At 38.4% G+C, this 27,716-nt stretch overlaps 1 protein-coding gene across 10 annotated transcripts in view; it reads left to right on the forward strand.

Moving 5' to 3' along the window:
* Nucleotides 1-20,339, forward strand: part of PLCB4 (phospholipase C beta 4) — a 420,321-nt gene extending 399,982 nt beyond the window's left edge. For 9 of the 10 annotated variants that reach the window (XM_043602872.1, XM_043602876.1, XM_043602877.1 and 6 more), the window contains 8 exons: nucleotides 1,653-1,768; nucleotides 3,064-3,139; nucleotides 4,932-5,107; nucleotides 8,139-8,240; nucleotides 13,117-13,174; nucleotides 13,571-13,657; nucleotides 16,631-16,667; nucleotides 18,808-20,339. In XM_043602872.1, the coding sequence (XP_043458807.1) occupies nucleotides 1,653-1,768; nucleotides 3,064-3,139; nucleotides 4,932-5,107; nucleotides 8,139-8,240; nucleotides 13,117-13,174; nucleotides 13,571-13,657; nucleotides 16,631-16,667; nucleotides 18,808-18,896 (741 nt within the window). In that variant the 3' untranslated portion in view covers nucleotides 18,897-20,339. The remainder of the gene's footprint in view (nucleotides 1-1,652; nucleotides 1,769-3,063; nucleotides 3,140-4,931; nucleotides 5,108-8,138; nucleotides 8,241-13,116; nucleotides 13,175-13,570; nucleotides 13,658-16,630; nucleotides 16,668-18,807) is intronic. The other variant, XM_043602879.1, reaches the window with a different exon arrangement.
* The last annotated feature ends 7,377 nt before the right edge of the window (nucleotides 20,340-27,716 follow it).

The following is a 27,716-nucleotide window of genomic DNA, read 5'->3' on the forward strand; positions in this document are numbered from 1 at the left end:
ACCCTCAGTTCTCAGTTTTTAAGAGTCTCTTACGTTTTGGCTCTCTCCCACTCTAACCTCTTTTTTTTTCCTTCCCCTCCCCCATGGGTTTCTGTTAAGTTTCTACGGAAAGAGCCTAAATGTCCATCAACTGATGAATGGATAAAGAAATTATGAAATCTTTTAAAGGCATTCATAAATTAGGTTTCCTTCAAGTCTAGCCTAATTTAGGAAAAAATTTTTTTTAATTAAGTCAATTTAAAAAATAAGTAAAAGGAGGGGTGCCTGTGTGGTTCAGTCAGTTGAGCATCCAACTCTTTTTTTTTTAATGTTTATTTAATTTTGAGAGAGAGAGAGAATGTGAGCAGGGGAGTGGGGCGCAGAAACTGAAGCAGGCTCCAGCCTCTGAGCTGTTAGCACAGAGCCCAATGCAGGACTCAAACCCACGAACCATGAGATCATGACCTGAGCCGAAGTCCAGTGCCCAACCGACTGAGCCACCAGGTGAGCGTCCAACTCTTGATTTTGACTCAGGTCATGATCCCAGGGTCTTGGAATCTAGCCCCATGATGGGCTCCGTGCTGAACATAGAGTCTGCTTAAGATTCTCTCTCTCTGCCCCTCCCCCACTAATGCAGGCATGCTCACTCGTGCGTGCACTGGCTTGTGCTCTCTCTCTCTAAAATAGTAAAAGGAAATAGGACTGTGAGGGAGGTTACATAACCTGAGCAACGTTTGTCCCTTCCAGTCTTCAGTACCATCCCATCTGCCTAGTTTCTTAAGAGTAAGACTAGGATATAACATCAAGTATCACTTAGAGTTAGGTATTACTGATTGTGCTGGTTTCCTCTCTGTTTGGCTTGCTGAGAAGCTAAGGATATCTGACTTCAGAGAAGTCACTGACTGTGGCCAAGTTATCAGGAGGAAAGAATGTTTATGGAAAAACTCTTATTTTCTAAGTGTTGCAGCCCCAACTTCAATGATGACAGGAAGCAGATGGGGAAATATTTGAAATATCTGTAAAACTTATGGCCACAGCTCCTGGACACTATGTCCTCCTTGTGAATGCACCTAGGTGAGGAAGCCAGTGGAAGATCCCAGTGATGAGGATTTGCAGTCAGATAACAGTGACAACCCCACTGGCAATTCTCACTATTGAGTGATGGTATTTAAGACCTTCCAAAATGTGCTGGGTGTTTAGAAGCCATGTCACATGTGAATAGTTAGCATGTGAAAGAGAGAAAATATGGGAGCTGAACTTGGGTATTTGAGGACCAATGTGTGAAAGGGGCTGTGGACTCATTAGGTGTCTCAGCACAACAAAGATGAACCGTAGAAGTCCTATGAAGAACATGGATATGTAGAAGACAGGACTTGAGGCCAATTGGTGCTGCCCTGTAGTACGCAGGGATGCCCTTTGAGGGGGGCACATTCATTAGGCTGAGGCTATGGACTCCCTTGTTGGAATATCCCTGTTCAAGAAACTCTTGTGTTGGGTGGGAGGTTGGAAATCCTTCCAGTTCTCAGAATTGGTTACTCCTTGATTTCTAAACCAAGATTCTGGGAAAGCTGGTGAAAATCATGCCAGCCCAACATAGGTGAAGTTTACTAACCATCAGGAAGAGTCCTTGTAACTACAGATTCAGCTTGTAACTACAGATTCTTCTTCTTCAGGAGCACAGCACCATGCAGAAGCTGCATTGCACACAAGTTGACAAAATTGTGGCACAGTATGACAAAGAGAAGTCGACGCATGAGAAAATCCTAGAGAAGGCAATGAAGAAGAAGGGGTAATGGCTCTTTATTTCCTTCTGGAGGCTTTTCACCTTTTTATATTTTATCTTTTCGCACAGTGAAGCTGACTGTTTAGGCCAAGGAAGAACTTGGTCTTGACTGTGTGTTCTTTAAAAGTTTTTCCTGGGAATTAAGAGATTCATTCAGCTGAAGGCAGGGATTGAGGTGGAAAAGAAGAGCTTTATTCATGTTCGACAGCCATTGGTAGATGACACAGTAACTAATGTCTCTCCTGTGTTTTCCACCCAGGTGGAAAACTCAGGTGTTTTTAAGATGAATGGAGGGGAAAGGAAGGACAAGCTGAAGTTAGGAAATTTTGAAATTACAGAAACCATTTTGCATCACCATAAAATAAATATTAAGGTTGATCTACTCTTGGAGACAAAAATACAATCTTAGTTTTTAATGTTACAAGGATCTTTAGCCCATGTTCCCAGATAAGACTGTTAAAGAAAACCTATCATTGCATTTAGTATAAAAGATTTTGTCTAGAATTTAGCCCAGGGGATATTTCTGCGATGCTACAAGCTCACCAAATAGGAGACTGAAGAGAAAGCATACTCAGTGCCAGCCCTTGAGAGGTAACAGTTTTGATGAAGTCCTAGCATTTTTAGAATAATGCTTCTCTCGGAGACATTCTCAGTAATATCGCGAAGCATTCCGACTTAGGGCATAATACATCAGAGCATATATGCTGAAGACAAGCTCAGAACCTGTTCTGGTTTCAGCAGTGCTATAGATATTACAAAAGGAAAAAATAATCACTGAAATAAGCAGTAATGGTTGCTGGGAAATTGCCTTGTATATTTCCTCCTCACAATAGAATAAGAAGCAAAAATTGCCCTATGATGCCAAGAAACGCTATTTTCTGCCTTGCTGGCATGTGTAAAAGACAAAAATCTGGCTTTACAACCAGAAAGAGCTTAAAAATTCACTTCAAGGCTGAGGACCTATTTTCTAGTTTTTATCTCAAATAATATTTTATTGAATAAATGAAAAATAGCCTAAAGAAAAGCAGGAACCAAAATGGAAACTCTGACAACATACCCTTAACAATGAAATCATTGTTAGGTCTGGAGTGTCTCTTTGTGTAGTGGTTGAATTGAGTAATCACGATACAGATATTTTGTAAGGTATACATCTGTTGCTAGAAATACTGATGTTGCCCAATGAGCCATGGCCTCCCATGTTTGATGAACAAATTGTCTTCATTAGAAAGCTTTGAAGCAAAGGCTCATGGGATGGGAAGATATCTAACATTGGCACACATTTGTGATTTTTCCATTTGCAGGGGAAGTAATTGTCTCGAAATGAAAAAAGAAACAGAAATTAAAATTCAGACACTGACATCAGATCACAAATCTAAGGTAAGAAAATGCCTAGATTTGCAGAAGATACTTTGTAATTTTTTACAAGCCCTACCTAATATAAATCAGAAGTAACAATAACTTGGGGCTTGTCTGGGAAGTCAAGGGATCTCAGCATTCACCTTTGTTCCAGACTCAGTGGCTTTGAGAAGAGCCCTTTCATGGAATACCTTTTCCTTCATCTGTTGAAATATGCATTTCTATGTATCTATGTTGTCTGCTTCAGGGGCATCAAGCGAAACAGTACATTGACTAAAAGGAAATATTGTATAAAATACAGAACATGCTTCCCTATAAAAGTAACATTAAACATATGACAAGAAACCCACCCAACTTAGGGACTGAGTTACTCTTTGATACTTATTCCATTCTAACTTTGCTGTGGAAGTTTAGGATGGGGGAACAAATGAAAAGCTGATATTCTAAGAGATGATTTCAACTGTTCATATTGCATAAGAAAATGGGAGCTTGGGAGACTCATTAGTTTGCAGATTATTTGGGGAACTGAGCACTAAGTTCCAGTCAAGAACACAAATAACTCCTCCAGCATTAATAGTTATAAAGGAGGGTAGGGGGACTCTTAAAGCTCCCAGCTCTAGCTTTTGGTCAAACCAGTCTACACGCAGCTCTCATCCAGCCCAGTGGCCCTGCTGCCTGCGTGGAGCAGCGCCACTGTTCAAGCTGAGCTTCTCGGTGCTATGCATTTTGTGTCCATTCTACCCTGAAGTGACATAGGCAGTAAGCCATGTGTCTTGGAGAATCGTTCTTCACTCTCTTTCTCTCTTCTTAACTGGAATGTTTGAGAATTAATGTCTCTGCAGCATGTCATGATTTTCAGAAGCTTTGCACAAATAGGAAAGTAAAAGTTTTTGCATTGATATCAGTTAGCTTTTGCTGCATAATAAGCCATGTCAAAATGTAGCGGCTGAAGACCACTACCAGTTATTAGTTTAAAACTCAGTGGGTCAGAATTTGGGCTGTACTCAGTTGGGTAGTTCTACTGATTTTGACTAGGCTCACTCATGTGTCTGCAGACAGCTGGGCTTGATGGCTCTACTCAGATATCTGGCGGCTAGCTGGCTGCTGGTTGCGTTTTCCAACATGACTTCTCGTCCTCCATCAGGCTAGCACAGGCTCTGTCACAGGGTAGCCTCAGAGTTCCAGACAGCAGAACGGGGAGCGTTTTCCAAGCTTCCTCTTGCACCACATTTGCTACTGTCTCCTTGCTGAATCCACTCACAAGGTCAGCCAGGTTCCAGGAGGTGGGGAAATGGATTCTAGCTCTTGATATGAGGGAAGGTACAAAACCACATTACAAAGAGCATGGATGTGGGGAGGGGAAGACTTTCTACCCCAGCATCTCTTAGAGTGGACACAGTGAGTCATGATCCAGGAATAAGAGAATACAGAGCTCTTCATTCAGATCTGTGGCCTTGTGGACATGAAGCTGGAAAGGCATGAGGAGCTGGGGAGAATCTGATCAAATCAGTAAAGGAGCCCAAGGTCTGGACAAAAGGGAACATGGACAAGTTAGGCAGTGAAATCACAGTCCACGGCTGAATATTTAGACCCAAAGTGATCGATTATTTTAATAAGCTGTGACCTCCTGATTCCCATGGATTAGTACCTGTTTTTGTTTTTTTTGTGTGTTTTTTTTTTTATTGTTGTAGTATCTACTGATTCACCAACCAAATTGGTAGGTGAGATTTGAAATACAGGACTGATGCTGTGTTTTCAGTTCATACCGATCTGTGACAGTTCCAAATGGCACCATCCCCTTTTCCCCACACAGGTCAAAGAGATAGTGGCCCAGCACACAAAGGAGTGGTCAGAAATGATTAATACCCACAGTGCTGAGGAGCAAGAAATCCGGGACCTGCACCTCAGCCAGCAGTGCGAGCTCCTGAGAAAGCTACTGATCAGCGCCCACGAGCAGCAAACCCAGCAGCTAAAACTGTCCCATGACAGGTAGGCAAGTGAGCCTTCTCCAGAGCGAACTCCTAATTTTGTAATAGGATTGAGTGTATGTATGAGCCAAGGTAGGAAACAAGATCAACTTGACATAGGATACTGAGCTGTTACACATATCACATCATACAGTTGAGATAAGAAATATGAGCTATAAGAAATTGCCTCTGCCATCAAAGTGCTTACAAGTGTTAGCAAGGTTGGGGCACCTGGGTGGCTCAGTTGGCTAGGTGTCCAGCCTTGGCTCAAGTCATGATCTTAGGGTTCATGGGTTCGAGCCCTGCGTCGGGCTCGCTGATGGCTCAAAGCCTGGAGCCTGCTTTGTTCGGATTCTGTATCTCCCTCTCTCTCTGTCTCTCTCTCTCTCTCTCTCTCTCTCTCTCTCTCTCTCTCAAAGATGAATGAACATTAAAATTTTTTTTAAGTGTTGGCAAGGTATTAACGCTCACATGAACAATTAAGTTGAATTCCAAATAGTATAGGATGCACACTAAAAAGCAGCACAGCACAAAGGAGCTCGGCTGCTTCCAGAGGGGTCATGGAGGCTCCACTGGGTGGTAGGACTAACAATGGGCTTTGGAAAGTGGCCTGGAGCCTCGTAGGAAAGGAAGACACAGCAGGAGACAGAAACCAACCAGTTCAGCTCCTACCTCAGATTGGATCTGGTCACTCCCTGGCTAAATGTGGTGAGACCCTTTACATTATTAGGAATTCTGGGAATTTTAGAAAGAGAGGCCTAATCAAGAAACAGCAAAGAAGTATCAATTTATATGGGTTTCTTCCAGCTTCAGCAAATGGAATATCACATTTAAAATACCGCAAATAATGAACTGGACTTTCACCCGGGGCAGAAGAGTGTTGATGTCAATTACGTCTTTTTATCCCAGCTTTGTTACAGCTTGTTAGCTTCTCCCTTCATGCCTGCTGTATGCCACTGTTAGGATCTATTGATATATACAAAAGAGTAGAGAATAGAAAAGCATTATACAAACAAAGCAAACAAAAAATTTTAAACGCTAACTGCATAAATTATCTGGGTGCATTCATGAATTCCCAGCCTCATTTTGGAGTGACAGATGCAGCCCTGAGAATGTGAAGCATTTTGCCATAGTTCCCAATTTTCTCTTTCAAAGCAAGAAAATGAGGTATACCATGCTAAGTTTGCTGTAGGTTCATGTCCTATACCCTATCAATCTTAAAGCATTCTATTAAGTTGTATAGGATTAGAAGTTGTCTTTCTTTTTTCCCTTAGAGATGCTGTTGATTTGGTATACAAAAAGGTCTGTTCAGTACCCTGCCTTTGACCCCTGCTGCAATACCAGATTGTAGGTATCTTACCCTCACTCAATGATACTTCACAGGCTGAGGCACTCCATTCTAATCTCTCTTGTAGTTGAGTAAAGAAAAGAAGTTAGCCTCAACAGTAGGCATTGTCCAAAAGAAAAAAGGTAACTAATTCTTGCATTGCTTAGGAAGTTATTTGAAGAGAGCGTAAGCTATTTACTAATTTACCTTAAAAAAACAAATGCACGGCAGGGGCATTTTCCCAAGTAACAGCAGTGTTTAAGCTTTTCTTAAGCACCCTGTGGTTGTGTGCATTCTTCACCATCACAGCTGTGGCTCTTGGTTAAAAAATCTGGCCTTCTTGGGGCTCAGTTGGTTAAGCGTATGACTCTTGATTTCAGCTCAGGTCATGATCCCAGAGTCGTGGGATCAAGCTCCATGTTGGGCTGCATGCTGACAGTGCGGAGCCTGCTTGGGATTCTCTCTCCCTCTGTCTACCCCTCCCCTGCTCGCTCACTCGCTCTCTCTCTTTCAAAATAAAAATACTGCCTTTTTAATACTGGTCAGCAACATTCGGTCATTGAGAAATGCTTGTCGAATGAATGAATAAAGAAATGGTTGATTTACTAACACTAAACTGAGGAAGAATTTGAGAGTCATTTTCTTGGGCCTAGGAGTTTCTATGCATATTCCTGCATCTGGGGGATCAGTGTTATCTATCCCTTTTGATATAGTACAGATACTACTTAGAACACCTGATTCCTTGGTCACTCATTTCCAGCCAGGGTTTCAAGGAGACCCCCCTAGGTTCCAGAAAAAACTCTCTGTTAATAATACTCATTTCAGTGTTCTAAATTGTATACCTTTAATACACACATAAGTAACCCAGGAGTCTTTGTCATGTGCACACAGACATTCTGGCACACGCGGTCATCAGTGGCCTTATGTCAACAACCTTTTTTTCTTACTTCCTGTGCTTATTTGAAATCATTTAGTCTCCTTCATTCCCATGAGCCGTCAGAAAACATGAAGGTCATTTGTGAGGGTCACAACATCCTCTGTCTCTCTTCCAGACCATCTGGTCCCAAGAAATGTAGGGCAAAGCTCAAAAATCTTTATATTTTTATGGGCAAACATAATGTCTCTTCATCCCATTTCATCACTGTTACTTTCTGAGTAGGTAACCCACTTCCACATCTCATGGATTCAGGCTCTTTCCTGCCTTTTCACAGGATGCAAAATAACTTGATGAGCTCAATAATGGGGGAAAAAAGTGAGAATGGGGAAATGAGCTCGATAATGGGGAAAAAACAACAGTGGGACTGTTGTTATATGTAGAATGAATGAATGGTTGGATGAATTTATTTATTTTTTTATTTTAGATAGAGCACGAGTGGGGGAGAGGGAGAGAATCTTTTAAGCAGGCTCCATGCTGTCAGCCCTGACCCCCATGCAGGACACAATCCCATGACCTGATCTGAAATCCAGAGTCAGACGCTCAACCAAATGAGCCACCCAGATGCCCCTATTTATTATTTTCTTATAGTTCCATGTCCATAACATAAAATTTGCCAGTTTAACTGTTTTTAACTGTGTGGCATCAGGTACATTCACACTGTTACGCAGCCATCACCACCATCCATCTCTAGAACTTTTTCATCTTCCCTAACTGAAACTCTGAATCTGATAAACACTAACTTCCCATTTCCCCCACCCCACCCCTGTTTGTTTTCTTTTTAATACTTAGGGAAAGCAAGGAAATGCGAGCACACCAGGCTAAGATTTCTATGGAAAATAGCAAAGCCATCAGCCAAGATAAATCTATCAAGAATAAAGCAGAACGGGAAAGGTAAGTCTGAGAACATTCACTGTGGGCATGTAGCATTGACTAGGAGGCATAGACTCAGTAATGTGTATGTGTGTGCATGCACACATACTCACATTTGAAATACAAAATCCTTGTGAGTTTTGACTAAGGATTCGGCTATTATAACTGCTGTGAAGATTTACCATTACTATAGAATGGTTGTCTTCTGATTGCTTACTACCACCAGTAAAACAGTCAATTGAATTTACATTCAGTATATGTGTGCTCATATACAAACAAAATTGTATAAAATATGGCAAAATATCCTTCCCACATTCCATTGGGTCATCCATCCCACAAGCATCTCACCTGCTCAGGTATAAGCCCAGTCTGGTTGGGTGGTTCTGAATAGCGGGTGTAGGAGGAAGGTCTTCCTTTGATTTGCCCTGTGTTGTCCTTGATATCAGGGATCATCTCCAAGGTCCCTAGTCAGATTTTCTGGCTTGACCTTATCTTGGTTGGTATTTTTTAGAAATAGAAACCAAGACAAGAATTTAGGTGCATGTCATTTACTGAGAAAGGGATCTTCAGAAAAGAGTAGGAAAAGTAGGAAGGGTCAAAGGCAGGGACTAAGCAAGGATATGTTGTTCTCAGCGACAGTCCCTCTTTAGGCTGATCCTAAGCTCTGTAGTAAGATCTGTACCACACATCTCTTTAACACAGAAGTACAAAAGCCAGACCCCCCTGGTTTAGTCAGTCATTGGCCTCCTGGAGCTGGGGAAGATTTATGTGACCTCCAGAGAAGGTCCCAGATGCAAGCCCTTTAGGCAAAGGCAGTGTAGGGGATTTGAGAGGACATCAATAGTCATGTTATCCAAGAGAGGGAATTAACAGCACTTGATTCCCAGTGATCGCAAAATACAGAGTAAAGTGAAGATTATCTCTTGGGACTGAGACATGAGCATGTTTAGGACTTCAAGTCACTTAACTCTCCCTTAGCTGAGTTGTTGGAGAACTTTGCAGCTGCAGAGGAAAGCACCCGTGTTTCACTTACATGGACTTTTGTGGGTACCTGATGTTTCCTCTTTGTTTTGAACAGGGCAAGAACTGCTGTTCAACTTCCTCAATTTCATTGATTTTTTCGCCATTATTAATAATGATATTAAACTTGAAATACAATCAGGTATAAAGTGTAATACCATCCAGTGATTTTCATACTGAAGTTTTGTTGAATTAAGTACAATTGAGAATGGGTCATCAATAGGACATGGAATTTCACAGTAGCATGACCTGGGAATGAATTGACTTTTTAAAATGTTGGCCTCAGAAATTTCCCAATCAATGTGGAGTATCTAGGGAAATTATTACTCAGCTTAATCAATACTTATTTGCAACATCCTATTGTGGGTCTAGTTTATGTATTCTCAGAAAAGGAGTTTTTAAGAGCCTTAGATACATGGGAATGACATTGTCTACTTTAGCTCAAAAACAGAATATTCCAGCCATTATAAAACCTCATCAATTTGAATTATTTTCGACTGTCCAAAGTGAAATACAGAATTCAGTAGGGTAAATGTGCTAATTATTAAACAGCTCTTTTTCATTTTTTTCAAGTATGTTACAAAGTGGACTTCCGTCCACTTTGTTTTTAATTTTTTTACTTTGATGTAATATACTTTTTTATTATAACTCTGTCTCCAGTGATAAGGTGGTTCGAGAACATCTACAAATGGCTGGTTTTTTAAATAATTTCTGGGTGCAAAATGGTTGTCTTCTAAACACACGCATTGTGTGTCCACTTTAAGAAAGAACTTAGAAATGAAATTAAAAATTTATAAGCAGATAGCTATGAAAGATATATAGAAACTGAAAAAACAAAAAACAACAAAAAAAAGAAACTGAAAAACACCATTTCTGAGTTGAAGACAACATTTCAACAGAAATTAGGCAATATTTATAACTGAATGACAATACAAGTACTCTCTATCAATGTGTGGAAGGTAGCTAAACAATATAGCAAAAGAAACAATCAACAAAATCAAGAGGGAACCTACAGAATGGGAAAAATATTTATAAACCATGTATCAGGGATTATATATAAGGAACTCCTACAACTCACAACAAAACAACCTGATTTTAAAATGACAGAGGACCTGAATAGCATTTTTCCAAAGAAAACATACAAATGCCCAACAGATACATGAAAAGGGGTCAAGATCACTAATCATCAGGGAGATGCAAATCAAAACTACAGTGAAATAAAACCTCATACCTGTTAGTATGGCTATTTATCAAAAAGACAAGAGAGAACAACTGTTGGTGACAATGTAGAGAAAAGAGAACATTTCTGCTCTGTTGGCACCACGTAAATTGGTGCAGCCACTATTAAAAAAATATGGAGCTTCCTTAAAAATAGAAATACCATATGATCTCACAACCCTACTTCTCAGTATCTATCTGAAGGAACTGAAATCACTATATCAAAGAGATATCTGCACCCCTATGTTCATTGCAGCATTATTCAAATAGCCAAGACATGGAAAGAACCCAAGTGCTGATGAATGGATAAAGAAAAAATGATTTTCCATGCACATGTGTGCATGAATGTTATCCAGCCATTAAAAAAAAAAAGGAAATCTTGGCATTTGTGACAACGGACCTTGAGGGCATAATGTTAAGTGAAATAAGTCAGAGAAAGACAAATACTGTATGATTTCACTTATGTATGAAATCTAAAAAAAATCAAGCTCATAACAGCAGATAAAATGTTGGTTTCCAGGAATTAACGGGGTGGAGAAATGGGAAAATGTTGGTTAAAAGGTACAAGCTTCTAGTTATAAGAGGATTAAGTTCTGGGGATCTAATATCCAGCATGGTGACTATAGCTAAGAGTACTGTATTATTTATTTGAAAGTTGCTATACTATTTTCACCTTTTTTTAAAAAAATTTTAATGATTATTTTTGAGAGAGAGAATGCAAGCAGGGGAGGGGCAGAGAGAGAGGGAGACACGGGATCTGAAGCAGGCCTTGAGCTGTCAGCACAGAGCCCAACACAGGTCCCAAACCAATGAACCATGGGATTATGACCTGAGCGAAAGTCGGATGCTTAACCAGCTGAGCCACCCAGGTGCCCCTATCTTGTTTTCACCTTAAGAAAAGCAGGTAGCTTGAGTGAAAATTATAGCCTAGCTGTATAGAATTTTTTAAATAAATGCAAACTAATGAGTTACATACCCAAGAGAGTATAAAATTAGAAATGCCCAAATTAGAGTAATAAAATTAGAGTAAACCCAAAGATTGCAGGTGGGGAGAAATAAAAGAGTATCAGAGTAGAAAACAAAAAGCAATGGGGATGGTCAGCAAAAACAAAGGCTTACTTTTTGAAAAAACAAACCCCACGAGATCAGTGAACCTCCAGCAGGACTGCACAAGAAGAAAAAAGAGCACAAGTTAGTAATCTTAGGTCTAAAAAGGAGGCATAACTGCAGAAATAATATTGTTGAAAATGAAGACTACTATAGAGAATACTACCAGTGAGTCTGAAAACTTGAATGGACAATTGCCCAGGAAAATATAAATGTCCAAAATTGACTGAAAAAGAACAAGATAACCACAATAGACCTCTAGCTATTAGAGAAATTCACTCAGAGGTCTATTCAGTCATGAAGATCACTCCCTGGTAATGATGCCATTTCACAAAACTAACTGACACAAAAGTAAATGCCTGGTAGTACCAAGAGCAGGCAAAGACATGCAGAAAAGTAGCATTCAGACCCTGGTTGTGAGTGCAAATAAGGACAAGTGCTTTGGAGTAAAGGTGAAGCCATTCATTCCCTACCAACCTGCAAATCTAGGTCTATACCATAGAGAAATCCTTGCTCATATGCACAAGAAGATACTTGTGCATACTTATTTATCACTATGCTTATTTAATCAATAGCCCCTGTGCCACACATCACAGGATCCTGTGCACCAGATCATTACCATTTGTCATTGATGGCCAACTAAAAATATTCTAGTCTCTTCATAAATGGAAAAACCCATATGGCATATGAAAATAATGAAGTGCTTTTAAACACAGCCGTATCTCTAAATTCTAGGTTAAGTAGTAAGTTACATGAATAAACCCAGAATATGTTACCATTTCGGTAAATTTGGAAAATACACACAACAATACAGACCTGCAGCATCACTTGTGAGCTGGTTACAAATACAGAGTCTCAGGCCCCACCCCAAAGCCACTAAATCAGACCCCTGGGGGTGGGCCCAGCAATCAGTGGTTTTGACAATATCTCCACTAGATTTGTAGGTGCATGAAAATTTGAGAAACACCTGTATGTGTTATTAAAAATTTTTTTTAACGTTTATTTATTTTTTTGAGACAGAGAAAGAGCATGAATGGGGGAGGGTCAGAGAGAGAAGGAGACACAGAATCTGAAACAGGCTCCAGGCTCTGAGCTGTCGGCACAGAGCCCGACACAGGGCTCCAACTCACAGACCGTGAGATCATGACCTGAGCCGAGGTTGGATGCTCAACCGACTTAGCCACCCAGGTGCCCTTGGAATAAAAATATTAAAACATAGATGGGAAGGTCCACACCAAATTCAAAATAGTGGTTATGTCCAGAGAGAAAGAAACTGGAATCAGGAAAAATACAAAAGGGGCTTTAATTATATCTCTAACACTTTGTTTCCTTTAAAAATACAAGGCAAATATGGCAAAACATTAATATTGAGTAATCTGACTGGATACAAAGATGTTTGTATTTTCCACTGTACAGTATAGGTTTCAAAATTCCACAAAAATTAGGAGAAGTGGTAATTCCATCCATATAATTAAATGGAATAGGACTTTAATATTATGTCAATTCTATTCAATGTCAGCTGCCAACTGATATTTGTACCTATTACTTTTAGGAGAGTCAGGGAGTTAAATAGCAGCAACACCAAAAAGTTTCTGGAAGAAAGAAAGAGAGTAAGTATTTTATAATTCTCTTGGCACTGTAAACAATAACTCACGCTTAGATATCAGACTTCTGGCTAATTTGTTTAATTTGATTTTTCTGTAAACATTCTAGCCTCTCTTGTCTGCTCCCTGAGAACTAAATAATCTATTACTAAAATCTTTAAGATATTAATTTGGCATTATTTTATATGGAAAAGGGAGCCAAGTTTTAATTGCACCTAAGTACTCTATTATTTTAGCAGGAAATATCTTCCCAGTAAGAATTAGGGGGTTATACTCTTCCAGTTGTCAGACTACTTTTCATGATTTTTTTAAATAATTATCTCCCTGGGTTAAATTGTAAACTTAACGGTCATACCTCTTCCATCCAAAGTTTATCCAAATTTTTTTTTTTTTTTTTTGCAGCTCGCCATGAAACAGTCCAAAGAAATGGATCAGTTGAAAAAAGTCCAGCTTGAACACCTGGAGTTCCTAGAGAAACAGAATGAGCAGGTATTTTACCTAAAGGGCATAAAAAGACATAGACAGCCAGCCAGGTTTGGGGGTGGATGCCGTACCTGCAGATAGTGACCCTTCTGCTAAAACCCATAGCCTGAGTAGCAGCATGGAAGGGTGGCTAGGATGTGATCCCTTTTACTGTATTTTCCCCATTGCATCAAACAAGAAAATACCCTTTTCTGAAATGGGAGAGGAATGTAGCCATGGGAGGAAGAGACTCTGAAGTCGTCTTTGGAATAGATTGTGATGATTCTAATAGTGATGTCCCTGAGAGGAGAAAACAGAGGTTACAAATTATGTCTCCATTTTCATTTAGAGCTTTGTAATTTGCAACCTAGGCACATGTGATAGTCTATTTAAAAGCAGATGAGAGAAACCACCTGGTTTCAACTTCAGTCTTAAAAGTCATAAAACCATCTTAGGGCTTACTAGTGGGACCCAAGGAAAGGAGCTGCCCAAAACTCTACAAGCCACCTAACGTGAGTGGATACCATATTCTTGGTATTTTGTTTTTGTTTTTGTTTTTTTCCAGCAAGGCACATAGTTACCCCAAACCCAACTCTTTAGTTAGCCATCGGGCATATACCAACACCAAGATATATATGTATGTTTACCCGAAGAATAGTGCAGGTGGGGTCCTTCCCAAATGGGCTACAGTCCACTGACCATCCAGTCTCAATTTCAGTATGATGGCACTACCACCAGCTTATAAGACAAAATGACCCTCCATGGCAGGTTAAATTTGAGTCTATCTTAGTTCAAATTTCAGTTTTTAGGTATGCTGGTTTGGAAGTTTTTTTATCTAGATAATTTACTTCTGTCTAGGAACTGTCAAGAGGTTTTGATGAAACGTGTACTACATTGTTCTTTCCTATTTCCTCATCTACAAAGCAATCCTCTTTAAGATGTATTTCTCAGAGTAAATGGCTCCTTTTGAAAAACACTTCGATTGGAATTATGCTAAAATGTATCTTTTAGAAAGTAAAACAAAACCCTTAAATCTTCTCTTTTTGTATTGCAGTTGGGTAACAAGTAAATCCAACTTCTGGTTTCAGATTTGTTACTTTTTGGTGGACAGAAGTTTTATTCATCAACATACTTCTGAGTTATGTTTCACATTTCCTTTTCAGCTAAATGCTTCTATTCATGAATAGTCCACAGATCCTCAAGGGGGACAATAAATGTTTTATTGTCCTGTGGGTCCAATTCATTTGACCATCTCATAGATACATCACGTTGTGGTACGAGTTACCTAGCTTATGTTGTTGGTCTTAAAGCACTTCTCAGGAAGTGTTCCCATGGGCAAAATGGGAATATGAATAAAGGTAAAGCCACCATCTCCAAAATGTTAGAACCTACTTCTGTGATTCAGGGCTGGGTGGGGATAACGATACCTCTCAGAAGGCAAAATGAAGGTAAGGCAGTTAACTAAATTAAGAAACTCCTTGGAAATCACTGTGTTGCTTAGCAACAAGTTTGACTAAAGAATGTAAATGTGCTAAAAATTACTCATTACTACAATAGTGGTGAATATCAGAGCTAGAGAATATGCTTACCTAGTGTTTTTTATTTCAGAGCCAAGGTACATAATAAAAAAAAAAAATCACTTGGAGCTTTTATCCTAATACATGGGTAATTCAAACCACCCCAGAGTTCTTGCATTAAAATATAATGGATTAGTGATAACTGGCTTGATAATATTGGGAGGATAGTGGCTTTTTGATCCAAAAATTGATATAATGCATTTCAATATGTTGTAAGCAGTGTCTACCACCCACAACTGATACTTTGAGTCACAGAAGCTTAGGAAAGCATAGAATATGAGAAAGCTTGAGATTTGATGAAGATTCAGTGAGATTCTATGACAAGAAATTCACAGTATCCTATTGATGCTTCCAGAAAAGGTAGAATTTGGACTTGAATTTCTGTGTTAAGCTTTGCTTTACCAAAACATGCCCTGTTCAGTAAAAAATCCAGTCCCAGATCTTTCTAGTGTGGTTTTGTTTGGAACTTAACAGAGAGCTCTCAGTTACTCTGTGTGTTACAACACTGTCCCAGGCATAGTCCAAAAGATAGAGTGAGTGACTCCATTTCTTCCCTCATAATAGGCATGGGCTGGAGCCAGGTAGGTGAGCTCCCTTCATAACCAATTAAACACTTCATTGGCAGAAAAGTTCCCTTATTTCCAGACATCCTAAATTTTTAGAACAGTCTCCCAAACCTTTGTTAAACCCAAAGACTACTTTCTGCTTCTAAGCCAAAGATAAAATAATTTTAACATTCATCCCTTATATCTCCCTTTAAGGCTTCTTACTGCTTCCTTATGACCCAACTCCCAGAGGTTCACCCCATCCCTGCAAAGCAGAGTGTGGAATGGATCTCCTTAATTAGCTACACCAGCGTTGAGGGCACTGGCGGAAACAAGTCAAGTTTTAATATATTTTGGCCCTGATTCTAGATCCTAACCTCCTGTGTTCTTTTTAAGCCATCTAATGGCCTTGCCTACTTGGTCAGCCAATGCTTCATTTAAAAGTCCAAAGGTCAGGGACTCGTTTTCTACTAAGTTTTCCCAAGTATCTCATCATCCTCACATGTACCATTCCAAACATCAACAGCTCCATTACTTTCACACCCAAGCTTTAAAAATTGATTTTTGTCATCAACCCTACCATTTAATAAAGTGAGGGTTCTTGCTAAAAGGTGGGTTCTCCCCCCTCCAATCACTGCTGAGGAAGAGAAGCACAGTCTGGGCTCTTAGGCATCGGTTGTTTGTTTTGTTCTTTTTTTTTTCTGTTGAGATCAATTTGGGGAGAGTTTGTCACTGATGGGTGTATACATGTTTTATTCTTAGCTTTTTTGCTTTTCTGTATATGGTTTTACATTCATTTTTCAAGTTCACTTCAGTATTCATTTATTTTGTTTTATATGTATGACTCAATTTTGACATTACTATTTTTGTACAAACAGCTATTGAAATCCTGCCATGCAGTGTCCCAAACGCAAGGTAGGACTGAAACTCTAATCAGCAAGACATTGCTTTCCTTCTCAGCTATGCTAGTGTTCTCGGGGCGATCTCCATTTATGATTCATATCTGCTCATAGCTAAGTAGTATCTCAAGGTTTTGGATGTAAAAGTTTGATCATGTCATGCTTGGACTTCTGATGTAATATACAAACTGACATGCCCAAAATCTTTAGAGAATGATTTCTGAGGGAGTTGGAACCAACGTTTCCTACTACAGACCTAGGAAACTCAAGTCATGCTAATAACAATATACCTACACATCAAGAACAGTGATATATGACTGTCATTTGGACTGACCACAGCTAACTCTGGGTCACAAGGTCAGATCTCTCCCAAACATTAATATGACTGCAATTAATTTTAAAGCACCCTACTAGAAAGTTCATTGGTGCTTTTTTAATGACAGAGTTATGGTCTGTGTGCAGAAACATTATAGAGTGTTATGACCCTTGTCATGCTTTCTGCTAGATCTGGTCTGCCAAGGACCCTAATCACCTCTTATAAGTAAGGTGACCGTATAATTTATTATCTGAACCAGGATCATTTTGAGAGGGAAAGAGGGTGATGTTCATAATTGCCAGGACTACAGGCATAAACTGGAACTGTCCAAATGGAAATGCATGGTCACCCTGCTTCGATGAGAACTTAGCTCTGAGAATAGTCCTTTATTGTCATATGATTCTTCGTTCTATGACCGTGTTCAGTAGTGCCTTTAAATGCTAAATGGGGAAAAGCACAGGGAATCTTTTGTTACTATTTATTGAACATAAAAGTATTTAATTTCTAGTGCTGATAATGTTTCACTGTCCTCTCTTATGAATACCGTTTGTGTCATGGTTTCATGTTTGTATATTTTTCTCCATTTCTTCATTTCTCTATTAGAGTATTAGTATACTTCAGGCATAGAAGAATATCTAGGTAGAGGGAACCGTCCATCCCATATTTGAGCAGAAAGATAAAATTCTTTGGTACTACTCTATCCTCTTTGCCAAAAGAAAACTTGAAGCCACAATATAAAAATAATAAGAAAATTACTGTATGGTCCATGGGTCATACTGGTTTTGTAACAGGGCCTCTTTGGGACCTCTAGATGCTTATTGGATGATGTTCAGATTTGACCAACCTCCCCCCCCCCCCATTGACCTTCTATTTAGTTGGAATACCTAAGCAGACCTGAGTAGTAACATCAACACACTTCAGAGTCCTCTGAGTTATGTCTTTACCATGTTTCCATTCTGAAATGTCCTTTATTTCAAAGTGGCATGTCACACAAAGAGGAAAGGGATGCTTTCTTATTCCCTCAAAAATTACATGGGTTGGCTTGGGCATAAGCATCCAGGAACCAGCTGGAAAGTAAATGTTGAAATAAGCCAATTAATGTTCCCTATACTGCCAAACACAGAATCTGCCCCCATCTGACTCCTTTCTACCTCCCAAACCCCCTGGTTGTCTTAGTGACAGTCTTAATTCAGGAGACCAAGTTCACCATGGCTTACTTCCTGGGGAAGCCCATAAAAACTTCCCTTGAAGTGAGAGCCCAGAGGGATAATTTTTAGACAATAGGATTCCAGGAACCCTACACATTCCTGTGATGTTGTATTTGCAAGGCACTCCAGCCAAATCAATGTGATATGCTCCCAACTAAATTTCTCCATCAGATTCTTAGGGAGTTAACTAAATTTCAGGCTATTTGGGGAAAATACTGTGCATAAGAAACACCTGTTCTAAAAGTTCAAATTATACACAGCCAAGGCAACATGTCCATCTGTAGAATCTAAATCAAATGGTTTGATGTGAGGTAGTCTATTGAAGGCCTGGCTTAGCCTCTTTTCAAATGGTTTTCCTGGTGCTATGGAGAACTAGTTCTTCACAAGCTTTAATGTGCATCCAGATATCCTAAAGATCTTGTCAAAATGCACATTCTGATCCAGTAGGTGTGGGATGGAGTCCCAATAGTCCAAGGTTGTGCATTTCGCACAAGGTCCTGGTCCACAGACCTCACTTTGAGTAGCAAGGGACATAGTGACAGCATGGAATTTACGGGAGAAGAGAGGCCGGGGCGGCTACATGCCTTTGAGAGAGAATTTCAACACGTAAGGCCATGTTTCTGATGTTACAGGCGAAGGAGATGCAGCAGATGGTGAAGTTGGAAGCCGAGATGGACCGCAGACCAGCAACAGTAGTGTGAAACTCCAGAACGCAAACTGAAGCCCCAAAACCACACAGCATCAAAAGATCACCCCCAAGCTTCCCAACACAGAGTTCACGCAAGAAGGCTGCTGTCTGTGGGTTTCCTTTACGCCCAGCCAAGATGTTACCTGAAACCACCGAGACTTACATATTTCTATTTAACATTTTGAGTATTGGATCTCCTTGGCCAACCATAAGTAGCTCCCAACCCACCCAAATTACTAGCCCAATAAGGCAGAGTTTCACCCTTGATATTATAACTTAAACATGTTTGCTATAAAATACCATCACAAGTGAATGAGCTTGGTGTCCACAACTCTGCTCTGTGATGCATTAGGACATGTTTGAGCTGCAGCAAAAATAGTGCATTAGCGATTGAATATCAAGTGCATGCACTAGGGGGAAAAAAACCAACTCTGTCTACAAATTCATCAGCAGAAGTGGCAGTCTGCTAGACAAATTTTGCAGAATTTTTCTACATCTGAGTTACCTCATCAGTAAGTGCCATGTCTCTGCCATGCCGTAAGAAGCTAAGTTCCTGTAAAAGTTGTGGAAATTATTAGAATAAAAAACAGTAGAACAGTGTACCTGTGCCAAAACTCATCAGTGCTCAAGGGAGAACTCTGTTAGGCACATGTTAAGAAAGTTTACATCTGATATTGCTTTATAGGAATTGCTTCTGCCGATTCCAGACATTATAATACACTATTACACCATAAAGATCGTGAAGTGGTAATTGGCAAACGTTTGTAAATGTGACCATGTATAAAATATTTATACTCCTACTTCACACTGTTAGAGCAAAATCATCTACGTATTGCCACATGATGAGATTAGTAACCAGGAATACCAGAACTATGTTTGCATGATACACAAGCACCAGTTAAGACTAATCCATACAGATACAGTTAACCTAATGCCAAATAAATACTGGTTTAATAAAATGTATGGCACAGAATATAATTTGACTATGAAGACTTTTAGCATAATGAAAAAGTCTATATATATGTGTATATGAATTATGTGGGCATTCTTGATACTTCAAGTTCTAGTTTCAAAAAAATACATAACTAATTTAATTTTACACAAAAATATTTATGCAGATTTTCAGAATTTCATATCAGGAAATAACCTTTTTACGTCTGTTAAATATCAAAACAATTTGCTACAGTGTTAATCTGCATGGTCTTTAAGCCTGCCATAGTTGTGTCGCAGACAGTGCATGAAAAAGTATTCTGCGGGGAATCAAGCCATGCTGCCCAAGCCGGGAGGAGCGCATGGAAACTTGGTAGTCTAGAACTAATCAGATTACTGATTTTAGGACACAAAACACCAACTGAATTGTTGTATATGCTTGTACAAATTGATTCTGTGTGTTCCCCTGAACAAAGCAGAGAAAACGATGTTACCATCAATATTGAAATTAAACTTCCAACTTCTCTAATAAAAAATGAAAACACATTTACCATCCGTCAGAGTATATACTTTCCAGCAGACTTTTTGCCTTTTTCATAAATGAGCCCTTCGTTATTTCTAAAGGAGGCTTATTCGTGCCCCCACACATTTCCCCTGCCTCCAAATGACAACGAAACAGGCTCATTCTGGTTGATACCCAAATGTGATGCATTTGTTGACGTACGTGTTTTTCTTTTTCTCCTATGTATCATTTGAACTGGTTTCTGTGGAATTTCTCTGGTTCCCTGTTTGCTGGTCTGGAAGACAATGGAGTTAGACCATATGTCTTTCAGCACTAATATCCCATGGAAAATTATGGCTATTAATGTAGCACCACATTGGGATGGCCAATTCTCAAGAATTCCAAATGGCTCCTCATCCGATCAAAGGACATTTTTTTTTAATTTTTGAAAGAAAACGAGCTAGTGTGAGTGGGGGAGGGGCAGAGAGAGAGGGAGACAGAGGATCCAAGCAGCCTCCACGCTCTCATTGGCACAGAGCCTGATGCAGGGCTCAAGTTTCAACCAGACGCTTAAAAGACTGAGCCACCTAGGTGCCCTCCTCCCCCCATCAAGACTTCTAACAAGAGCTTAGCACACCATTCTGTGGCACTTGGGTGAATTCAGCAATTGCTTCTCTTTCCCTTGCTCCCAGTTTTCCCTTTGTCTGATCTGATCTTCTCTGCCTTTTCATCCTTTTACACTGCCATAAATATTTCCATTTCCCAGTGTTCTATCCAGAGCTGCTTTTTTCTTTAACTTAGACTACTCCCAGTATTTGAGACATTTTGCCCCAACCTCAAAAAAGATTCCCCTGTAGGATTAAGATGTACAACAAAACGTGTTTTACTTTCAATTAGAAGGTCAGATTGCACTCATTCTGCATTCTCACTTATGAAGGAAAAAAAAATCTTGCCAGTTAAAGTAACTCAACCTTTTCCAGATTAAAAAAACAAGTTATTTCAGAGGCATATTCAATTATTTCAAAGCCAAACCCCCTGTTAGAGTCCCAGCCCCATGCAGGCCTTTCTCCCAGATGGCAGTGGGGAGGAGCATCTGGTCTCCTAACTGCCCTGTGCTGCAGCCCTGAAAAATGGATCCTTCCATCCAGTGGTTCAAGGTCTCTTCTCAGTCAAGTGTTCACCCTGAACTCAGTTTATATTAGCATTCTTCGGGGATGCACAGGAACTTCTGGATTCTTGTGAGCTGTTGGAATACCAGAGGTGCTAACACCAGTCCATTTAAATACCTGCTTTGCCCATTGGTCAGCTACTAGTGCCATGTTCCAGTGTCGTGATATTTCTCCAGGAGGCTTGCAGTTTGTCAGAGCAGTGCCCCAAGAAGCAAGAGGCGATCCTGATTTATATTGGGCCCCAGGCCAACCTGGGTTTCTACTACGTCTTGATTCTCCCACCCAGCAGGACTTCCTGTTTCAATCTGGGAGTCAGGACCCTTGAGTCCATTCTCTGTCTCCTCAGTCCAGAAAGGATATAGAACTGCCTATACCTGACTGGAATGTCCATACAAGACTATTCCCACTTCATAAGCAGACTGTTCTTACCCTTTTGTGAGGATAAAAGGCTTGGTGGGGAAAAAAAGAAACAGATTGCCAAAATAAATTCATTGGGAAGTATAGTTCATCAGATCTAAGATACCATTGGTTATAAGATGCACCATTATTCTATATACCACGAAGAATGAAAACATGTTGCCAATTAAACTTGGACACATCATCCTGTGATTATAAGACATCTCAATTTCAGAGATGTTAAAATGTGAAAATATGTGTATCTTGGAATCCAAGAAATAGTATTTCAAAAATATTGTACAAGCTAATCAAATCCCAAGACTTAAGGGGCTGGCAGGGGTGGGGGGGGAGGTGTAGGTAAGGGAAAGCAAGTATTAAAGATAGGCTACAAGTGGTACATTGTACCTGCTGTCAGCACAGAGCCTGCTTCACATCCTCTGTGCCCCTCCTCTCTCTCTGCCCCTCCCCCACTCTCTTGCTCTCAAAAATAAACATTAAAAAAACGCCAATCAAAAGACATCAGGTAATGGAATGGGTAAAAAAAATAATCATCTATATGCTGCCTATAAGAGATTCATTTCAGACCTAGAGATACAGAAAGCTTGAAAGTGAAGGGATGGAAAAGCATTTATCATGCAAATAGAAGTGAAAATTAACCTGAGATAGCAATACTTATATCATTCAAAATAGACTTTAAAACAAAGTCTGTAACAAGAGATAACGATGGACACTATAACCCAATAAGAAGATATAACAATTGTAAATATTTATGCACCCAACATGGAGCACACGCAAATACATAAAACAGCTAATAGTAAAGGAAGTAATCAATAGTAATACAATAATAGTAGGGGACTTACATCAATGGATAGATCATCCAAATAATATTCAGATTACTCCATCCTAAAACAGAATATATATTCTTTTCAAGTTCACATGGTATGTTCTTCAGGATAGATCACATATTAGGCCACAAAAACAAGTCTCAGCAAATTGGAAACTGAAGTCATACCACATATCTTTTCTGACAACACTACAAAACTAGAAATCAACCACAAGAAAAATCTGGAAAGAACACAAATACATGAAGGTTACATAACATGCAACCAATGAATGAGTTCCCAAGAAATCAATGAGGAAATGAAAAAACATGGAGGCAAATGAAAATGAAAATACAATAGTCCAGAATCTTGGGGATGCAGCAAAAGTTGTTCCAAGTGGCAAGTTTATAGCAACAAGAGCCTAACCTCAAGAAGCAAGAAAAATCTCAAATGACATAATCTCACACTTAGAGGAACGAGAAGAAAAAACCCAAACCCAGTAGAAAGAAGGAGATAATAAAGATTAGAGCAGAAATAAGGAAACTAAAAAAAATACAACAGATTAATGAATCCAGGAGATGGTTCTTTGAAAAGATCAACAATATTGACAAACCTTTAGCCAGGCTCATCCAGAGAAAGAGAGAGACAGAGAGAGACAGACAAATAAATAAATAAATATTTTAAAAAAGCAACTCAAATTCAGAAATGAAAGAGAAATAACATCATAGAAACACAAGTATTATAAAATAATTATAAAAGAATTATAAAGGATTATAAGATTATAAAAGGATTATAAAAGAATATTATGAAAAATTATATGCCAACAGACTGAACAACCTAGAAGAAATTGATCAATTCCTAGACCTTCCTGAATCAGGAAGAAATAGAAAATTTGAATAGACTGCTTAACAGCAATGAAACTGAATCAGTAAAAAAAATACTCCCAATAAACAAAAGTCCAGGACCAGACAACTTCACTGGTGAATTCTACCAAACATTAAAGAAGAGTTAATAACTATTTTTCTTAAACTATTCCAAAAAGTAGAAGAGGAAGGAAAGCTTCCAAAATTATTCTATGAAGCCAGAATTATTGTGATACCAAAACCAGATAAAGATACCATACACAACAAAAAAAGAGAGAAATACAGGCCAATAACTCTGATGAATATAGATACAAAAATCCTCAATAAAATACTAGTAAATAGAATCCAACAGTACATTAAAAAATAATTCACATGACCAAGTGGTATTTATTCCCTATGCAAAGGTGGTTCAATATTTGCAAATCAACATGATACATCACAATAAGACAAAGGATAAAAAGAATATGATCATTTCAGTAGATGCAGAAAAAAACATTTGACAAAGTACAACATCTAAGCATGATAAAAACCTTCAACAAAGTAGGTTCAGAGGGAACATAACCTCAACGTAATTAAGGCCATATATGAAAAACCCACAGCTAGCATCATAGTCAATAGTGAAAACCTGAGAGCTTTCCCCCTATGATCAAGAACAAGACAAGGATGTCCACTCTCATCATTTTTATTCAACACAGTACTGGAAGTCCTAGCCACAGCCATCAGACAAGAAAGAAAAATAAAAGGCATCCAAATTGGTAAAGAAGAAGTACAACTTTCACTCTTTGCAGATGACATGATACCGTATATAGGAAACCCCAAAAATTCCACTAAAAGACTACTGGAACTGATAAATGAATTTAGGTAACAGAATACAAAATCAACGTGCAGAAATCTGTTGCATTTCTATACACCAATAATGAAGCAGCACAAAGAGAAATTAAGAAAACAAATCCATTTACAATTGCACCAAAAATAATAAAATACCTGGGAATAAACAACCAAGGAGATGAAAGACCTGTACTCCAAAAACCATAAAAGATTGATGAAAGAAATTGAAGACGACACAAACAAATGGGAAGATACCTCATCCCATGCTCATGGGTTGGAAGAACAAATATTGTTAAAATGTCCATACTCTCCAAAGCAATCTAAAGATTTAATGCAACCCCTATCAAAATACTAACAGTATTCTGCATAGAACTAGAACAAATAATCTTAACATTTGTATGGAACCACAAAACATCCTGAATACCTAAAACATTCTTGGAAAAGAAAAGCCGGAGGTATCACAATTCCAGATTTCAAGTTGCACTACAAAATTGTAGTAAACAGTATGGTATTGGCATAAAAATAGACATGTAGTCCAACAGAACAGAAAAGAGAACCCAGAAATAAAACCATGATTAAATGGTCAATTAATCTTTGACAGAGGATATGCAATGGGAAAAAGTTTCTTCAACAAATAACGTTGGGAAAACTGGACCACTTTCTTTTACCATACACAAGAATGAACTCAAAGTAGATTAAAGACCTAAATGTAAGACCTAAAACCATAAAAATCCTAGAAGAGAGCACAGGCATTACTTTCTCTTATATCAGCTGCAGTAACATTTTTCTAGATATATCTCCTGAGGCAAGGGAAACAAACCAAAAATAAACTATTGGGACAACATCAAAATAAAATCTTCTGCACAGCAAAGGAAACAACAAACAAAAACTAAAGTGGGAGAAGATATTTGCAAATGACATCCAATAAAAGGTTAGTATCCAAAATATATAAAGAACTTACACAACTCAACACACACACACACACACATACACACACACACACACACACACATCCAAATAATTCCATTAAGCAATTGGCAGAAAACATAAACAGACATTTCTCCAGAGACATACAGATGGCAAACATACACATGAAAAGATGCTCAGCATCACTCATCATCAGGTAAGTGCAAATCAAATCCACAATGAGATATCATCTTACACCTGTCAGAATGGCTAAAACCCAAAAAACACAAGAAACAAGTGTTGGCGAGGATGTGGAGGGAAAAAAACAACCTTCATGCACTATTGGTGGTAATGCAAACTGGTGCAGCTACTGTGCAAACCAGGATGGAGCTTTCTCAAAAAATTAAAAATAGAATTACCATATGATCCAGTAATTCCACTACTGGGTATTTACCTGAAGAATACAAGAACATGAATTCAGAAAGGTGCATGCACCCCTATGTTTATCATAGCATTATTTACAATAGGCAAATTATAGAAGCAGCCCAAGTGTCCTCAATAGATGAATGGAATAAAGAAGATGTGGTATATATATATATATATATATATATATATATATATATCCATGAAAAGGAATGAAATCTTGCCACTTGCAACAACATTAATGGATCTAAGAGGTAGAATGCTAAGTGAAATAAGTCAGAGAAGGGCAAATACCATACGATTTCACTCATAGGTAGAATATAAGAAACAAAACAAATGAACAGAGGAAAAAAGAGACAAAACAGAAAACAGACTCGTAACTATAGAGAATAACCATCTGCTTATGGGAGGTGGGGGCGGGGGAGCTGGATGAAACAGATGAAGGAGATTAAGAAAACACTTATGATGAGCACCAAGTAATGTACAGAATTGTTGAATCACTATATTGTACATCTGAAACTAATATGATACTGTATGTTAACTATATTGGAATTAAAACATATATATTGTGTATATATGTATATATACATATTCTATGTATGTATATGGTCTACATATGTAGTATATAATATATATGGTATATGTATGTACTGTATATCTATATGGTATGTGTATGTACCATATAATATAGTACATTTAGTATAAATATATATGTAGTATATATATTACTATTGCATAGTATGTAATATATATATATATATATATATATATATACATATGGCTATAATTAATACCTAAGAAACAAAGTAATTTAATTTAATTAATTTAATTTAATTTAAAGAGGCAAAATTCTTCAGCCAGGTCAGTTCTGTTGGAGTAAATTTGACACTGAAAAAATACCTCCATTTAATTTTGTCAGCCCAAAACTAGAACCAAGAAAAAACTGACCCAATAAGACTTTTCTGACATAGATATGGTTAAGAATTCCTGGAATTACTATATAAGTGAAATGAAATATATTTATTTTTAATAACACAAGTGAAAATTACATACACAAATATGTAGTATTGTTTCATGTTTTTTTGGATGAGATGTTTATATAAATGGGTTCATACTGTAGATATTGTTTTGCAATTTACTTTTGGACTTTACACTATGTCTTGGAAATATTTATATGTAAATATATAGAGATATACTTCCATTATAAAGTTCATAATGTAAAATTTAATAATCTTAAAATTAAAGTTTCAGAAATTAAAATGTATGTGAAACCAACCCATTATTGTTCAATATCAAAATATTACCAGCATCCCTCACCCCCAACAAAAAGGAAAGAAATCTTTTTCACCATCTCTTCAGAGAATCTTGTCTATATGTATTTTCCCTTAGTTGTTTCATGTGATCTTATGCCTTCAACCTCTACTTCTCTGTATAAAATCTCAAATCCATAACTTGAGCCTTGACTTTTCTTCTACTAAGCACTGGTCCTTCCTCTCGGATTTTCAGAATTTAAAAAATGGCCCACATGCACACTGTGTGTAATTAATAAGAAACAGTGACCATTCCTCTACCTGTCCTTCCTATTTTAAAAACCCATAACAGGAGCTAACCCATGGGTCCATCTTGTTCTGCCCCATCTCATTTGTTCTCACATCCAATCTGTTGATGAAATCTAGGAATTCTACCCTGTCTTGGAAGCTTCCCTCTCTTCCCTTAAAATTTCTCTTCTTCCTTAATTTTGGTAACTTCCTATTGAATTTCTTTGGCCTTCAAATCTCTCTACACATAGACTAATCTCCCCAAATGACAGATCTGATTATATTACCCTTCTGCTTATAAATGTTGAATTCCTCTCCACTACCTAAAGAATAATGTTGAAATTACTGATATCAGCAGTTTCTGACCCCAACCTACCTATTCACCTAGTCAATCTGCATTTATCACTGTTCCCTATTCACACACACATAGCACACATCTTTTCCAGCCACATAACATAATGATGCTCTATCAATCCT

Source organism: Prionailurus bengalensis, chromosome A3 (genome assembly GCF_016509475.1).
Source record: "Prionailurus bengalensis isolate Pbe53 chromosome A3, Fcat_Pben_1.1_paternal_pri, whole genome shotgun sequence".
Taxonomy (NCBI): domain Eukaryota; kingdom Metazoa; phylum Chordata; class Mammalia; order Carnivora; family Felidae; genus Prionailurus; species Prionailurus bengalensis.